General features: G+C 36.0%; 2 protein-coding genes across 4 annotated transcripts; one reads left to right on the plus strand and one right to left on the minus strand.

Moving 5' to 3' along the window:
- Positions 1–4,838: 4,838 nt before the first annotated feature.
- LOC109213286 (BRASSINOSTEROID INSENSITIVE 1-associated receptor kinase 1-like) lies at positions 4,839–15,140 on the plus strand. The gene is made up of 11 exons (XM_019377066.1): positions 4,839–5,411; positions 5,882–6,014; positions 6,104–6,175; positions 7,857–8,000; positions 8,994–9,065; positions 9,161–9,232; positions 9,319–9,395; positions 11,498–11,632; positions 11,720–12,061; positions 12,623–13,017; positions 14,498–15,140. The coding sequence occupies exons 1-11, from the start codon at positions 5,318–5,320 to the stop codon at positions 14,810–14,812; spliced, it is 1,851 nt and encodes a 616-aa protein (XP_019232611.1). The 5' UTR covers positions 4,839–5,317; the 3' UTR covers positions 14,813–15,140.
- A 395-nt stretch (positions 15,141–15,535) lies between these two features.
- Positions 15,536–18,047, minus strand: LOC109213287 (F-box/kelch-repeat protein At1g22040). Of its 3 annotated transcripts, none has more exons than XM_019377070.1 (2): positions 17,879–18,047; positions 15,536–17,212 (listed from the first exon to the last, which is right to left on the minus strand). In XM_019377070.1, exon 2 carries the CDS (start codon positions 17,147–17,149, stop codon positions 15,731–15,733), a length of 1,419 nt encoding a protein of 472 aa, XP_019232615.1. In that variant the 5' UTR covers positions 17,150–17,212; positions 17,879–18,047; the 3' UTR covers positions 15,536–15,730. The 3 variants fall into 3 exon arrangements, with proteins under 3 accessions (XP_019232615.1, XP_019232614.1, XP_019232613.1); XM_019377069.1 differs by having other exon boundaries at positions 15,536–17,274; XM_019377068.1 differs by having other exon boundaries at positions 15,536–17,277.
- Positions 18,048–18,285: the final 238 nt, after the last annotated feature.

The following is an 18,285-nucleotide window of genomic DNA, read 5'->3' on the forward strand; positions in this document are numbered from 1 at the left end:
TTTAGCACGATTCATTGGTAGGGGAGGTGGATGGGGACCATTCAGCTGACTGCCCTGAGGGAACACTAGGTTCCTTCTTAGTGAGGGAACCAGTATCATTGCCAGATTCCCCACAGTGGGATCCTGAGGAGGTCTCATGTCCATCGTGCACTTGAATAACGAACTTGGACATGCTAGAATAAGCCTCTTCTCCCGCCTTTCCTGGAATAGAAATACTTTTACTTCGTCCAGGTTTGATGATTCCTCCATTTTGATTCTCCTATTAGATCCATTTGCCCTCTAGACCCTCCCCTGCTGGATTTCCCAAACCTTGTGAAATATCTGGGTGGGGTGCTTGTTGGTTCAGTGGTTCTTGGTTGACTGGCATTTGAGCATTCACAGGCATCTAAGGTTGCATGTCCACTAGTGGAATGTCCCAATTCATCAGGACATGATTGAAAGTAGTTAGCTCTTGTGGAGGGAAGAATGGAAGATCTAACCCCATGTTCTGGGGTAGGTAAGGATTCTTGTTGAAAGGTTGAGGGAGGTTCCATTGGGCACGCATGGCCTGAACCAGGTTGATGTTCATCCCTGGAGCTAAAGGTTGAACTATGTTGTTTGCCCAGATGTGATTCATATAATTGTTCATCGCAAGATGAAGACCCTCGGACACTAGCTGGGCAAGGAATTGTAGATTTTGAATCAAGATTAGACTCTCTTGACCATTGATGTTGACTTGAAGAGAGACTCCCCTCCCCATTAACCCTAATTCTATCCATGATGTAGGGTGGTGATCTTGTGGGAGTGGAGTTGTGCATAGATTATTGAAGGATGAGGTATTTGATTTGAGAAGGGAGGAAGATTTTCCATATTTTGTTGTCGCTGATTTCTCGGAATTTGTATTAGGCGAAATCTCCTCCAGTGGTTCAGAGTAATTCTTGGCATGGTGAGAAATGGATGGTTTGGGATATATTGGCTCCTAAAGATTGCTAGGGAAAATGATTAGTTCTAGTTGCATGTCCATAGGGAGATTTTGCGTGTTAGATTTAATAGGGGATTTTGCATGGATTTCGGTAAGCACGTGTAAATGGTCATTGGCCATTTGTAATTGGGGAGGGTTTTGGTTGGACGGGTGTTCATCCGCATGCAAGGGGTGGTTTATTAGAAAAGAGCAAAGAGTTTCATTAGCTAAAACATTGTGGATTTTTGATTGGTTGGTAGTATTATTAAGGGAAGTCACTTGGTTATTAGAAATTTTACCTCAATAATTCACTTAACAATATTAAATTGATATGGTTGGTATAAATACGGATAAGTTTTATCCGTTTTTTTCTTTATCTACTTAAATGATTGCTGGAAAGTTGATTATGAGTCATGAATTCAATTCCCTTGATATTCGACTGCGTTACTTGAATTTGTATAATTTGCTATGACTCCGATTAAATGTCCAAACTATTCAAACCTAAGTATATATCCAAAAAATGGTGCCTTACACCGAACAGAAGTTTTGACGAATGAGGAAATAAATAAATGCAACGGACACAAAAAGTTTCAATTAATTTCACCACCGGAAATAAGAAATAAATAAAAAGAGACAAGTGTTGATATGGAACGTGAGATGGAAGAAGCAGTAGGGTAATTTTTCCACAAATGGAACAAAAACACATTAAATTCTGATAAAGCCAAACACTGACTCGCACGAACAAAGCTGTTTTCCAATACTATTTCCTACACTATTCATCCCACTATGGCTTGGCCCCATTATTGGGCGTGCGTCTTTGACCCCAAACTTACCGTTTTAGCTTAACAACGACAACAAAATAGAAAAACCAATAATTAGTATATACTCGTCATCTAAAATGTTACTTTCACAATATTTTTCTTTTCTTTCTAAAAAGACTATGAACCCATTTGGATTAGATGATTGTAAATAGCGTATAAGTTTGAAGTGATGAAAAGCATTTTTAAGTGATGAAACTGATTTTTTAATTAAGTATTTACGTATTTGTATAGACATGCTGAAACTAATAATAGTTGATGTATTTTGCAAAAAAGTGCTGATAAACAGTTCTTTATTAAAATGACTAAAATACCCTTAATTTTTTTATAAAAGATTATAAATTAAAAAATTTCTTTGTAAAGAAAAGCTTGAACAACGAATATGGAACAAAGAGAAAGTTAGGAAATTTATTTTGGGAAAAGTATTTTATGAATTCAAAAATATTGTCAGGGATAAACTAGTAAAAACTTTGGCCATAGTTGAGGGTGACCAACTTATGACTGATTTTAGCTTATAAGCACTTTAGGTGTTTACCAAACGCGTAGATAAACCAAAAGGTACTTATAAGCGTAGCCAAACACCCTTATCTAAATAGAAATTTCACAGACCTTTTTCTAACTTCGACCTCAAATATTATCTTTTCCTTTTTTTTCCCTTCTAATATCAACTTCTAATCTTGTACAAACAATAAGATTTATATTAAAAGAAATTAATAAAAGGGAATTGATTTTGATAGAGGTTAATTTGGATATCAGCCTCTAAAATTTTATATAGCTAGTATAATTTGCAAATACTAGCGAAATCGACCGGTAATCTCAAATAAAAAAATAATCTTTTTAGTTTGTCGTTTAGTAGTAAGGATTAATTAGACGAGTACATTACATTAATTGAGTTCCTCTCATATTGTATCAAGTCTTAACTAGTACTGTAATTTCAAAGCTAATTATTTGTAAACCTTGTGTAACAACCAAAGCATCATAAACTCGCAAACTTTATTTTAAAATGTACCCGTTGCTCTAAATAGCCAAAACAATTTTTTTTTTACTAAAACGATCACAAATATGGAATTACTAAAAACATCTAAAACTAATTATATAAGGTAACAAGCTTGTAATGATACTAACTCTATTCCATTTTGTGCAGAAGGTTTTTGATTCGATACAAAGTATTATAAGAAATAAAGAAAGACATTTGATAGATAAGATAAATTGCTTTACAAAGTATTTTAGATGTTTTTATTTTCTCTTGCATATTAATGTATTTATATCGAGTAGATTCAAGTATGTCATAAAGAGTAAAATTGGGACGCTAATTTTAAATAGATGTTCAATTGAAAATTATATCATTCTTTTAGCCGCAGATTAAGAATAAAAATATGTTAAATAAAATAAGATAGGAAGGAACATTATTTTTCTTTTTAGGTCAAAGTAAGCTTAGGTCAAAGATTATGATAAAAAGTTAGATAGTCGATCATTTGCGTTGTTTATACCTATAGTTTTAGTGCGCACTATTTAGCGTTAGTCTTATATTGTCTTATTCTTATATTTTTGTTATTACATATTGTTTCTTTCGCTATAGTTTTCTGATTTGTTTGCTGGTGTTACTTATTATTACTACCTGTTTTACCTTTTATCTTTTTCGAGCCGAAGGTCTATCGAAAATAATCTCTATACCTTCTCAAGGTACGCAGGGGTAAAGTCCTCGTACATATTAACTTTTTCAGACCCCATCAATGAGATTATATTGGATTTATTGTTGTCGTAGTTATTGTTGTAGCCGTAGGGGTGTCAATAGATATTTAAAAACCGACTAAACCGACCGAACCGTACCGTACCGAACCGATTTTTAGGTTTCTTTTAATAAAACCTTAGGTTTTTATATAAATCTATAACCGTACCGACAATTAGGGTAGGTTTTTTATTTTATGAAAATAAACCGAAAAAATACCAAACCGTACCGAATAAATTTACATGTGAAAAATATATTTATATATTAAGTTCAAAAATGATAAAACATTAAATTTTCCTTGGGTCTTGGAATTATGAAAACAATTACAAGCCAACAAGTAATAATCGCAAAACATAATTCCCAAACCTATTATGCTACTCCCATTGTAACTAATTTTTTTTCCAGCATATTCACTAGCGAGACACAAGGTATTGTAGCTGTTATGAGTAGCAAACTACAATGTATTGATTTTTCCTTTCGTATGATTTAATATGTTTTTTTTTTTTGAATATTTAATCTTCTATAGACTTTTTTCTTGAGTCTCAGTCCCAGCTTGGTTAATATCTTTCCACTCGTGTGATTTATATTTTCTTTATATTAATTTGTTTAGTTTCTTTTATGTTGTTGTTGAGTAGTTGATGGATCTATACTCTAGCCATCTTTTATATTTTCTTAATTCATCACCCTTTAAAATGTAAAAATATCTAGAGAGTTTTGTTAAGTCCTATAAAAGTATGTATGTTATTGCATTCTATTTCGACTAGTGACTTTTATATTATATTTATAAAAAAATACCGAAAATTAACCGAACCGTACCAATACCGAAGAGGAACCGATACAATTGGGACAGTTTCGAAAAGTCTAATTTTGGTTATACATAATAGAATAACCGAAAAATTGGTATGGTACAAAATTTATAAAATAACCAACCGAACCGAACCATTGACACCCCTAGTTGTAGGTCAAAGTAAGTAATAATCAGTATCGTGCGATCGAGACACTAAGGGGTTGTTTGGTTGGAAATAAGTTATCCTAGGATTAATTATTCGGGATTAGTATCCCACCCTCCCATATGGATAAAAAACGCTACAATCCCGGGATTAATTATATTGCGATTTTATCCCAACCAAACATGAGATAAAATTTAATCTCGGAATTAATTATCTCTTATCCATTATACCAAAAGAGCCTTAAATGTAATAAATCTATTGTTTAACTAATTTAAGTATTTTAAGGTATTGGTTCTGAAACTGTATAATAATTTTCTTTTATACGATAATACTCTTTTTGGGTCAAATTTACCAACTGAAATGTATAAAATGTTAAACCGAACAGCACTATTAATGCTCTTTTTTTCCAAATAGAATAGACAACTGTGAAAGCAAAGCACAACCTTTGACCAACTCTCTCTCTTCCTCTGCAACGACGACTATCACCATTCTTCCCCTTAGACCGTTGAAATTTATTATATACTACTATTCCATATTATTATTGAACTTTAACCAAAAAAAAAAAAAAAAAAGAACCACAGCAAGAGAACCATTATTACAGTTTCTTCAATCTCTGTGATTTATATGCCATTCTCAATTTTCCAAGAAAGTTCAAGAAAGTAAAAAATCTTTTCTTGAAGCTTTTTGTTGATCTCTTTGTGACGTTTGCTTCAATTATACTGTGTTCTCTGCTTCTTTTGGGATTAGGGTTTTGATTACTTTTTCTGGGTTTTTGACTGTTGAAGATGTGGAGTAGTATGTGAAGCTGTGGGTGATTTGTAATGAGGAAAATCTAAGTTTTAGGTGGTGGCGGTTGTGGTGAATTGGACTGGGTGGAGTAATGGATCAATGGATATTGGGGATCTTGGGCTTTGTCTCAGCTTTTCTTTGCTTAATTGGGCTGCTGTTGGTTCCTGTCTCCGCTAATATTGAAGGTCTGTTCTTTTGAGTTTACATTTTCAGATTGTTTGATTCATATTAAGTTGAAAAGATGTTGACTTTCTGCTTTTTCTTTGCTTAAACAGATTGACTGTTTAATAATTGCAGTTAAAATGGGTATATTCATTGCATTAAACAGTTGAATTGCAGTTAATTAATCTTATTCTGAGCTTAATTTATGAATCATTGTGTTCTCATAGTTATTGCTTAGATATGGGTTTTTTCCTGTTTGGGGGGTGGGGGTGGGGGGGGGGGGTAGTGCAGAAAAAGACCAGTTTGAGTATAGCTAATAATAGAAAAGTTGCTAGTTTAATGTGCTTGGATAAGCTATTTATTTAACAATAAGGAGGTTAATTTTATTGAAGAAACAGCCTTTATAAAGTGATGAACTATTAATGCTTATTAATTACTGAGGAGGTACATGGATAAGCTAATTACTGATTATTAACCACTTCATGTAAGGCAGGTGATGCATTGAATGCGCTGAAGACCAACTTGGCTGATCCTAACAATGTTTTACAGAGTTGGGATCCAACCCTTGTCAATCCTTGTACTTGGTTTCATGTGACCTGCAACAGTGAGAATAGTGTAACTAGAGTGTAAGCTACAGAAAAACCTAGGTTCTTTCCTGATTTTTCATGCTATGGGGTTCATTTATCAATTTTAGCTCCGTTTGTTTTACATGCAGTGATCTTGGAAATGCAAATTTGTCGGGTCAACTCGTTCCACAGCTTGGTCAACTCCCGAATTTGCAGTACTTGTAAGTTAACTTTCGTGATAATAGAACCGGCTTTATGTAGTATTTCTGTTTCCTTGGCTTGTAGTTTATTAGCAAATTGTCATAATGGACATGTGATATATTCATCTATATAACTGTGTTAAGTCACTAGTGTTTGTGTACTCCGAGTAGATTGTGTCATTGTGCTTGGATAAGTTTGAAATAATCCTAAATAGGTACCAAGAAAGTTAATGACTTAATGTTGGTGTATAGCTGTTCGTAGGAACCGATAAATCTATTCAAATATCATGAATGATCTAACTCAAGGACTGGGAATATGGAAATTGTAAGGGTTAATTTCTGCTTCATTCAATATTCACTAGTATATGGTGCAGTAGCTTTTAATTATATTCAACCCTGACAATCCTTATTTTTTATTCTTCTGGTCGAGAAATTATGATATGGTGAGTACCACTTTCAATTATGTTGGTGATGCTTTATGTGCGTTGAGTGGGCACGATAAGATATGTTGTTTCTTGTATGGATGGATTATTGAACATTACTGAACTTGTCAGGGAACTTTGATTTGCTCCGTTGACTTGATATCCGCACCCTAATTAAGAGAAAATGTTCATCTTATTTTTCTAGAGGTACTAGAATGTATCTAGTGGATATACCTACATATCCTTGATCCAAGATGATGCACTTCTTTTAATTTGTCTAAATCTACATAATACCTCCTCTCAAATGGCAAAGTTACAACGTTCAAGAATTAAATTACTGCAATGATAGTCCCGATTTCCAGATATTTCAGCTATTATTCTATATTAACAAACTATGTGAATTCACTTCTCTTATAAAACAAGTATTATAATGCACTTTTCTAAACTTCAGTTGTCCAAGCTTAGTTAGACTGAGAAGGAGGGGATTTATTTGACAGTAGACGCACATTCTATTTGTCCTTCTGAGTTTGCACTATTAGGCTATGAGTTTCTAGTATTAATAATTTCCATGTTTTCCAAATTGTCATGCCAAAATGTATCATTTCTTTATTCTGGTTGGGAATATTTTCTCTGAGTTAATTCGTAAGAAATGTGTCGTGATTGTACTTCCACTTTGGTTAACAAATTTTTTATCTTATGCACCTTTGAATTGGTTGGCCAATGGAAGTTGATAGGAAAACACCTCTTCTGCTTCAATTATATTGATTTTAACAAATCCATATGCTGGTGATTCCGTTGAACATAGAATACTTAAAACTTTCTACATATTGCTTCATTTCTTTTTTGCTAAGCTGATAGTGGATTGTGCCACTCTCAAATTGGTCCGGAGACTTCTTCATTTCCTTTATCATGATGATAATCCTATCTGTAGATTGTAAAAGCTGTATCCTGTGAAATAACTTAAAAGTTGGATGGATTCCTTTCATAACTTTTGTTTGAAGTAGCAAGATGAGTGAGTGAACTGAGAGCTGCTGTAAGCAGTAATGGATACTATTTCCATGGAGAGAATCCCCTCCGCTGCAAATGTTCTCTTTTTCACTTCAAACTCATTGTGAACCTCCTTTTTCTCTCTCAAAAGGTGTAGTGTGTGGATGCACTTCTTAACTTTTAATGTGCTACATTGCTATGTTATGGCTTATGTGATAGCCCTTTGTTTTTGCAGATTGTGTGGTCAGGAAGTTGCTGAACTAATTGCTTACGACCTCTTTTCCTAATTTCAGGGAACTTTATAGTAATAATATAAGTGGAAGAATTCCTTTTGAACTGGGGAATTTGACGAATTTGGTGAGCTTGGATCTTTACCTGAACAGGTTAAATGGTCCAATCCCTGACACATTGGGCAAGCTTCAGAAACTGCGTTTCCTGTATGAGTTATACATCCTTTTGCCTCTTTTACTGTGTGTTTGTTTTTGGTCTTCTTTTCTTTTGCTGAATAGTTTCTTAAGCCTTGAACTTTTATTTTCTGAAGATTTTGCTTACTCAAAAATAGCACCTACTATTTTAGCAAAAGTGAAAGTTGCTAATAGTTTAGAGCAAAACTGTGCTGTCAGAGCAAACCTTCATTTCTCTTGTTTAGTTATTTGGATAATGGGGATAGACTTTGCTCTTTATTGACCAAGTAGCAGACATGTCGACATGAAGACATGAAATTTTCAAACACCTGAAGTATCAAGGCCAATTGGAGACAGTATCATAATTTCTAAACATAATTTTTCTCTGTGGCTTATATTATTCATATAGAGGGAGAGGAAGAGGATGCGGAAGAAGAAAACCTGAAGGCGCTCATAGCACTAGCGAAACTGGGTGTCTTCGGGTGTCCGAATGGAGGACATGCGTGTCCGAGAATTCAAGAAAAAGTTACAGAAAACTAGACTCACACGTGCTCGATGTGTGTCTGACACCAGTACTTGACAATGAAATTTGTGTCCTGTGCATCACACGTTGTTCGCAATTGTCCATTAATTCTTGTTAGGCATTGTTCCTATTTTCCTTATATAGGCTGGCAAAAAGTTAGGTGGATATGAGTGGTCGATAAAATTGCGGTTGCTGCTCTGTATAAGGCTCACTGCCGTTGCTTAACAGGATATCATGCTATTCTTCTTATTACCTGAAAGCCTGAGAATGTTGATAATTCCTGAAGATTGTATATACACATAAAACTCAACCTGAAACAGTGTCAAAAAGCTTTCTGGGATATTGGACATGAATTTTGTAGCATCTTCTGATATTACTAGTTTTTCTTCATTACTCAAGTATTTACCATCTACATGGTACAAATGGACTGATAAATCAGCTGAGTCCTGTCTGCTTAAGTTTGGTCTAACTTTTTTCTTTTTTTTTTCTTTGCCAAATTGAAGGAGGCTTAACAATAACAGTTTGAATGGACGTATTCCCATGTTGCTAACCACAGTCATTTCACTTCAAGTGCTGTAAGTATAAAGCTGGTGCCTTTTTTATCATGTGCTCTTTTCACTATCAGTGTCTCTAAATCTTTAGGTGCTAATGGTCATTTCTCTCAATGCAGTGATCTGTCAAACAATAATTTAACAGGACCTGTTCCAGTCAATGGTTCCTTTTCACTTTTCACTCCTATCAGGTCTGCAAAAAGCACTAGTTTATACATAAGTTCTGTCACTGGAATCATGATAAAGAAAATCTAATATCTGAGTGTCAATATTTCAGTTTTGCTAATAATCCATTGGATATTCCTCCAGCTGCTCCACCTCCTCCTATTTCTCCGACGCCCACTTCTTCCTCAGGTTTGCTGAAAATAATTTATGCTTTTATGGGTTAAGAAGCTTTGGCATCTCACAGTTTTCCCCTTTTTCCTATTTTCTTTGGTAAAAGACCTTTACCCTTGATCACTAGGAGTGAGGATATATCGGGAAGAAGGAAGGGGAAGGGCTGACTGCTTTAGGGCAAGAAATGAGCCCCTAACAAGATCTTTCTTTTAAAAGCTTTCATTTGCATATTATAATAATTGTTAAATTTGTTCAACACTTATTTATGTTAATAAAGTAATGTTATATTTTTAATAAGATATGAGCATTATTTAAAATATTAATATTATTTAAATTGATGAATGAGCCTGCATAATATGATTTCTTATTTTTTATTGGTTTACCAACTCTTAAATATAACTTCTTTATGGAATATGCCTACCAAATAAGTAGAGGAGCAAATCTAAACCAAAAATTACAAAAAAAAATTCATGTAAAGAATATTACCGGTACTCACATAATATTGATGTCAAAGAAAATAGAGCAAAATGTGCGTTGAATCCTATAATTGGCTCAAAAAATAAAACAAAACAACCTTCTTCCTTTTTAAGAATCAAATCCTACTTCCAACAGCGCACATAATCTTATGTATGTAATGGTCTCACTTTAACCATTTCTGTAACTTAGGTTTCTGATAGTATAACATAGATCAAATAACAAAACAACAACAATAAACCCAGTGGATTCCCACAAGTGGGGTATGGGGAGGGTAGGATGTTCGCAGCTTTACCCTACCCTGGGAGGATAGAGACGTTTCCCATAGACCCTCGGCCAAAGAAAAGATGAAAGAAGCAGTGACAACAAGTAGTAACAACACAAGATATTAAGAAAACCGAAGCCAAGATAGCAATTAAACGATAGGTAGTAATAACAATCTAAGAATAAAATGATACTAACGCTAATGCTATCGAACTGAGGAAGACAAATCCCAAGGATCCAATATGACCACTTAGGTCTAAGTTGCCACGATATTGTTCTATGGAAGCGGGCGGTTTAGGGAAACGCTCGACTACCTACTAACCTTCTACCCTAATCCTCGACCTCCACACCCTCCTATCAAGGGTCATGTCCTCAGTAAGCTCTAGCTGTGTCATTTCCCGCCTAATCACCTCTCCGCAAGACTTCTTTGGCCTACCTCTACTTCTCCATACACCCACCAGGGCTAACCTCTCACACCTCCTAGATAAAATAACAATATGAAACTTAATGGATAATTCTAAAAACTAGAAAGTTACGTACTAAGTAATTTGGTAAATATAAATTTTTGAAATGGGTACTCTTGTCTTGCAAAATCAAAAGCAATTATTTTTGGTAGAAGCTACTTTTGAGCTTCTGCTTTAAAGCTTAAAGACTGCTTCTGCTACTCAAAAGCACTTATCTCTTCACCAAAAGCTTGGCCGAACACCTTTATTCTCTAAAATAAGTTTATTTATTTATTTATATAAGGCACTTTTGATCTTTCAAAAGTTTGGCCAAACAGATTATAAGCGAGATAAGTATTTTACAGGTGATTTTGGGATTATCTACTGCTAGATAGATAGTGTAAATGGATTAGACTTACATGTGAATACAGAAGCGTACGACATCCAGGATGTAACTATATACATTGAATGTTCTGACTATAAAAGGACCCAAACATAAGAAATTTATCGTCGTGCTTTCTCTCAAATTCGTTCCCCATGTCTCTTGTTCCACATAGTATCAAAGCTTTGGTGAGAATTTTGTTGCTGTGCATTTACCAGCAACATGGGGGAGAAAAATCCGACCATGAATGTTGTCCAAAGTTATCCTTGTCTTCCGTTAGTGCTGTACATAAACCACCACCACGAAGAGGCCAAATAACAAACAGTTACCGGATTGATGTAAATAAATTGAGGGATACCAACCTAAATCTGCATCTTTTTTCTTTTGTTTGCACGTTAACTTTACAACATATTCCTAGGTGTGAGCCACATATTCCTAGGTTTGAGTGCTAATGGTGAAACTACAATATCCCTTTTCTTAGAAGTTTAGAACTGTCTTTGTTAAGTTTTAGTCATCCATCAAACAATTATAACCACTTAAAAATTGGAAACTCCTAGGTGTGGGCAACAGTGCAACCGGGGCGATTGCTGGAGGAGTTGCTGCCGGGGCTGCTCTTCTGTTTGCAGCTCCTGCAATTTTGCTTGCTTGGTGGCGTCGAAGGAAACCACAAGATCACTTCTTTGATGTTCCTGGTGGGAGGCCTCAATCAAACATCTGAATTAGTTTTTTGTTTTTAATTTTAATTTAATGTGTTCTCACAATTTTATCTTGTTTTGCAGCTGAGGAGGATCCAGAAGTTCATCTTGGACAACTCAAGAGGTTTTCCTTGCGCGAATTACAAGTTGCAACAGACAATTTTAGCAACAAGAATATACTTGGTAGAGGAGGATTTGGCAAGGTTTACAAGGGTAGGTTGGCTGATGGCTCTTTAGTTGCAGTTAAAAGATTAAAAGAAGAGCGTACTCAAGGCGGGGAGTTACAGTTTCAGACAGAAGTAGAAATGATTAGCATGGCTGTGCATCGAAATCTACTTCGTTTATTGGGCTTTTGCATGACAGCAACTGAACGGTTGCTTGTTTATCCATATATGTCGAATGGAAGTGTTGCTTCGCGCTTAAGAGGTATCTCTTAGTCTGGAATTTTCTGCATTTCTTTTTCTATTCCTCCTTCATTTAGTCAAAATACATCAGCTCAAGCACTCGAAAAAGCTAAAAACCAATAACAATGTTTATTTATTTGTTCTTTTTTCATTCTCAGAAAAATGTTTATTTATTCTTTTTTGGAATTAAGTTATGGTCTAGTGATAAATTTGGAGAAGTTACTGCAGAGGTGTAGATCATTGTGTAAACTCGACATTATTTGATATTGTAGTGGTTGTATTAGTAGTTAGTGAGTTATAATTATGAGTATGAAATCCTAGTGCGAAGTTGATGTTTCTTTTTACTCGTCTTCTATCAAGCAATTTCACAAGTGTTGTCATCCTTGATGTCTACCAAACATTATGATATCTGTTCAAGTTTTATCATCTAAATTCGTAGTGTCAGGAATAGAAAGTAATTCTCAGTTGTGCTTGAAGCACACACTACCAATAAGTAAATTCTCTTCAAGCCAAAATAGGAAATTGCCACTAGTTTACTTAACATCCTGAATTTGTTCTTACGGGGAAATTGACATTCTTGTAGAGCGACCAGAATCAGATCCACCACTCGAGTGGTCAATAAGGAAGCGTATAGCACTTGGATCTGCAAGAGGCCTTGCTTATTTACATGATCATTGCGACCCTAAGATCATTCACCGTGATGTCAAAGCTGCAAATATATTGTTGGATGAGGAGTATGAAGCAGTTGTTGGGGATTTTGGGTTAGCCAAACTCATGGACTACAAGGATACTCATGTTACCACTGCTGTACGTGGTACAATTGGGCATATCGCCCCCGAGTATTTATCCACTGGTAAATCTTCAGAGAAAACGGATGTGTTTGGCTATGGAGTTATGCTTCTAGAGCTCATAACTGGGCAACGGGCTTTTGATCTTGCTCGACTTGCAAATGATGATGATGTCATGTTGCTAGATTGGGTAAGCATTTACTAACTTCTGTACATGCTCTAGTTGTTCTAATTCTAGCTTATCTGTAGATCTTTTCTGATTAATTCTGGAGACCTCAATCATTTTTCTCTTCTCTTTTATAAGTCAAAGCTTGATATTCTTTGTAATTGCCAGTTTTTGTCGTGCCACTGACTTTTAAAATGGAAGTGAGCACAGGTGAGAGAGACCCACTTTCCTGCATTTGTCTGCCTACAAGCAGAACACCATCGCTTCTGTACCCAACATGACGAAAAGCTGATTTGTAAAACCTACATCATTTCTTATCATTAGTTCCAAATCATACAGACAACAACCCTACTACGCCAAATGGGGACGAGCAGATAAGCGAGTAAGCGACTCTGTCACGCCCCTTCCCCTGCCTTTCTCTCTTATATCCCCAATCCCATTTCTGCCCTTTTCTCCCTTCCCTACCCCTGTATTTAACCCACATCCACTATACTCCCCTCAATGACAAATCTCAGATTCTTCTCATCTCCCTCACTCTTTTACGCACATAATACAAGCTCATAGCTCTCTTTCTTTCTTCTCTCAAGTCTCAAGGCTGTGAATTTGTGTCTAAAGTAATAAGTATGGATTTATATTGTGAGCTTTACCTTCTAAAAAAATTATTGTGAGCTCTAGCAGGGCTTACTTTGCAGTTTAGCATGTATGATTTCAGTTATTTTTGATATTAGATCATTCAAAACATCCAGGTTTCCAAAATAATATTATGCATGTGACTTGGATTTATGCACACTCTGTATTTTCTTTGTTTTTCTAGAACCTAACCATTTCTTGCTAAAATGTTTGTCACATTTGCGTTAAGGTCAGGGTGGATAAGTTTTATTATCTTATAATAGCAGATTGTTCGACAATTGATCTTTAGTGTAAAAATCTCTTTCTCCCTTTGGTTAGCAGAAACACTTATCTTGCTTATCCCTGCATCGGAAGATTCAGATACTCCTTCCATGCCAAATTGACTGTCACTTTTATGCAGAGAGAACTATTTATATATATATATTCTTTTTTTGTACTGAATTGCTTGGCTATTTCCTCTGTATTTGGTTAGTGTTGCATTGGAATGTAGGTGGGGTAAAGATACACTTAGCGAAAGGGGACTCCTTTGGGAGGATCCTCGAGAAAAGGAACTCTTCCTTGAGGAGTGAAAGAGAGGACGGCAAGCGTTTCACTGTGGTTGAAGTAACTTGAACTATTAGAAAAATGAAAGACAAGTGACTATCAAACTTGGAAATTCAATGTGATTCAAATATGAGCAGAGAATCAGGAGCCTCATGCTCTCCGATTTTCTGTCTTCTCAGTCTCCCATAGCTTCTTTGGTGAATGCTTTCTTATTATTTTTGATGAAATTAATAATTGAGTGACGTGATGAGGTGTTTTGTTGTAAATGGCAGTCATATGAATGAATGGTTATGTACCTTAGTTGACCTCGAAACATTGGCTGAAATTTCAGGTCAAGGGACTTCTGAAGGACAAGAAGTATGAAACATTAGTAGATGCAGATCTTCAAGGTAATTACGAAGAAGAAGAGGTGGAACAGCTTATTCGGGTAGCTCTTCTCTGTACAGGGAGCTCGCCAATGGAACGTCCAAAGATGTCAGAAGTGGTGAGAATGCTTGAAGGTGATGGCCTAGCTGAGAGGTGGGAAGAATGGCAGAAAGAGGAGATGGTCCGTCAGGACTATCCTGCTCACCACCCTCACACTGATTGGATTATCGCAGACTCCACTTATAATCTACGACCTGATGAGTTATCAGGGCCAAGATGATCGATCTTCCTGCAATTCTGCCAGCAGCACATATAGGACTCATTATCCTCGTTGTATTTGTAATTGCCCAATTTTCATCTTTGTGCATATTATTTTCCTTCTTTTTCATTTTTAAGCTTATATTTGTATGTCAGGAATTTTGATGACATCAGAATGTCTATAGTATACTGAGTCATTTTTACAGGTTTGAATGTGAAGTTAATCCACAGCAGGAATGGCTGTGGAAGCACAAATGTATTTTCTTTTTCTGGATGTATCAGATAGTGGGTGTTTGTTAGACAAATAAACACACAACTTTACAGTACTAAAATTTTCAGTTGCCTGCCAATTTTTGTGTTTCAAGAAAGTTTATTGGTGAATGCCAGATAACGGGAAAGAAAATTTTCGATGCTTCAGATATCTCGCTAAAAAGCATCAGAGAAGTAGAAGATTGATATCAGTCTACAAAAGATTAATTGGAAACAGTTCTATATATATAGTTCATAAAGCAGTCTATTGTGTGCAATGCTCTCTTTTGAGAACTCATAGATGATTGGCGAAAACAGTATAATTTCATTCACCATTAGCATATTGCCCTTATTAAAGTTGATTAAAAGAGGAGCATCTTTACATTAGCACACACATATAATTGAAGTTCTTTCCATGGCTGCATGATAAATCAAGTGCCTAAAGGATCTATTTTGCCGACCACAAAACAAGTACCTGATCAGACATGCACAAAGATCATACAACATACTTTAGCCGAATTATATTATCTCTGTGGAAATATATATATGTTTGGAGGCTGCAATATACAGTGTTGCTGTTTCCTCAAGACTGAGCTTCACGTACATCATAAACTATCTGGTTGTATTAACTGAGGGAAAATACAGAAAGGCAACATCAAAACAAGGGGAATCACAACCTTATGTGACATAACTATACATCAAGGATCTGGCAGCTAACCAGCTCTGCAGATCCACCACTTCTCGATGCAATAACTCTCCACATATTCGCTTCAGATCCTAAAACCAGTTCTGGAACTTCATGTACAATTTTATTTGATGAGGTTGATGGAGAAGGAACTGAATGATTTTGCCTATCAGCTTGCATGACCATGATATTGTGATTCGCATCTTTAGTGATCACATGGAGCTTTCCAAGAAAACCAGCAAGAAGATAAGGAGACTCTGAATCGTCGTTAATGGGTATATCTCCTTCAATCACTTTCCATGAGTCATCTTGATGATCATAAACTTTTATTCTAGCACTATCTAGAGTAGTAGAAGGATCCAATGCATACAGCTCTCCTTCAACAGTGACACTCAGCTTTGTTCCTGCCTGCCTGGCAGGCCAGCCATCTCCCATGCCAATTGGCATTTCAACCCATGCATTTGTTTCGGGATCATACACCTCTCCTCCAACATCAACAAAAAAAGGCCAGCAATACAAACTTTGAGGAACATATAGTTTCCCCTGATAAGATGTCATCCCGGTAGCTATAGGTTTGAGTAGATCAGCAAGAAAAGCAGTGGGTAGCATCTGAGCTTTTGAAAATGGCATGCTCGGGACTTCAGACCAAATACCAGTATGAGGATCAAATACTTCAGCAGATTGAAGGGGAGTAAGTCCACCACGATCCCGAGTAACACCTCCTACTACATAAAGCTTTCCATTTAAGACACCTGTCTTGCAATAAGCTCTCGCAATAGACATGGGACTTACTTCATTCCAAGAGTTTACAATAGGGTCATACCGCCAAACAGATGTCATGGCCGCAGCTCTAAAGAATCCTCCAAGTGCATAGAGGCATCCGTCAACAGCTCCAATAGCACAACCACAAAATGGAACTTGATCCAGAGCATTTTTCCTACCAAGCCAACCCCTTATGGCATCAGCAATTCTGATACTGGAACCCACCATGTTCCACGCCCGAAGTCCAGATAAACCACTTTTAGGTTCATCATTGACTGCTGTTGCAGGCATTGGTGGCAACCTTTGCCACTTTATGGAGATTGGATCAAAAGCATACCACAAAAGCTTATCACCGTCGGTCTTTGTCAAGAGATAGAGCCACTCTTCGGTCGTTCCAAGTTCTTTTCTACACCTATAAAGTTCAGAGCTCATCACAGCAGCTTTCCAACTCCGCGAAACTAATTTTGCACTTAAGTGGTGTATTCTAGGAAGTCTGGCGAGGATTTGAATAGATATCTCATCGGGCAGACTCGGAATCAACCGTGGACTATGCTCCCAGAAGCTATCTGATGTCCTTTGTCTCTTGCATGATGCACTTTGGGAACCCTCAATGAGCTCCCCCACATTAGATTTGTGATTACTCCGACTCAATACGCCACCCATTAGTCTTTCCCCTTTTTATGCTGCAACCTTGATAACTTGCACCCACCAATTCAATGCATGCTTCTATTAAAATGCCACAAATCCATAAAATTCAGCTAGCATCATAACAATTCAGTGCATGCCTCCTACTAAAATTCCACAAAACCATAAAATTCAGCTAGCATCATAAAGGGAAAAGGGAAAGAGTGAAAAAGATCAATCAACTAGACCTCAGTCCCAAACTTGTTAGGGTCAACAATATTAATCTTCTATTTCCACTATCCTCTGTTCAGTCCTATTGATTCCAATAAGCACTAAGTTATATTAAACAAAGAAACTTTGGAAAAATGAAGTTTGGACCTAGTAAGGATACAACAAGCTAACTGGGCAAACAAAAAAAGGTAAATTCAGATTGAAAAGAAATTGGACTAAAAGATTGCATTAAGCTTTCGAGAAATTGAAATTCAGCATGAAACAACAGAAATATTCACTAACAAACAGCTGAAAATTGCTCTCAGACTGATACGCATCATTCATCAACGAATTCAACAGGATTTTCACAGCTATCCAAGAAAAGAAAAAAAAGAAAGAACCCAAATAGTTAAAACCTCAAAAATTGAATCTTTTTTGCATTATTATCCTCCAGAAAGTGGCACAGCATACCAAATGAAAAGGGGTTGAAGGATCACATCAATACATCAAAACCCATAAAGGAAATCAGAAAATTTCCCAAAAGAAAGAAATTTTTACCTATGCAAAGATGAAGAAATAGTTAAGAGAAAAGGCTGAAAATTAGGGCTTGGCTGATGAGCTTTGAAAGGAGGTACTATTAGGTGGTGGGGACAAAGGGGAAGGAATTATCAGAGAAAATTGAGCTCTCTTCTACAGCCATTGTGTCATGTGCTTTCTGTAAATAACAGCTTGTTTGGATGGTTGTTACTGTTATTGTTACTTTAAATATAATATTTGTTAATATTTATTTTGATTGTTAGTGAAAAATTCAAAATAGCCAGATTTACAAGTGGTTCTTAAAAAATAGCTCATTTTCAAAAGTAATCAAAATTTAGCCACTTTTCATATAAAGATAAATCTGAGCGAAAATACTGTTCCAAACCCAAAAAATATGCCAGTATATTATGCTGGAGTTCCAGTATACT

The sequence above is a fragment of the Nicotiana attenuata genome, unplaced genomic scaffold (genome assembly GCF_001879085.1).
Source record: "Nicotiana attenuata strain UT unplaced genomic scaffold, NIATTr2, whole genome shotgun sequence".
Lineage (NCBI taxonomy): Eukaryota > Viridiplantae > Streptophyta > Magnoliopsida > Solanales > Solanaceae > Nicotiana > Nicotiana attenuata.

What these genes read in the sequence shown, in the direction of transcription:
- LOC109213286 (XM_019377066.1), top strand. Translation starts at nt 5,318, where the DNA reads ATGGATCAATGGATATTGGGGATCTTGGGCTTTGTCTCAGCTTTTCTT. An exon ending in TCACTTTTCACTCCTATCAG is followed by an intron (nt 9,233 to 9,318) that starts GTCTGCAAAAAG and finishes TCAATATTTCAG; the next exon opens with TTTTGCTAATAATCCATTGG. An exon ending in TGTTGCTTCGCGCTTAAGAG is followed by an intron (nt 12,062 to 12,622) that starts GTATCTCTTAGT and finishes ACATTCTTGTAG; the next exon opens with AGCGACCAGAATCAGATCCA.
- LOC109213287 (XM_019377070.1), bottom strand. Translation starts at nt 17,149, where the DNA reads ATGGGTGGCGTATTGAGTCGGAGTAATCACAAATCTAATGTGGGGGAG.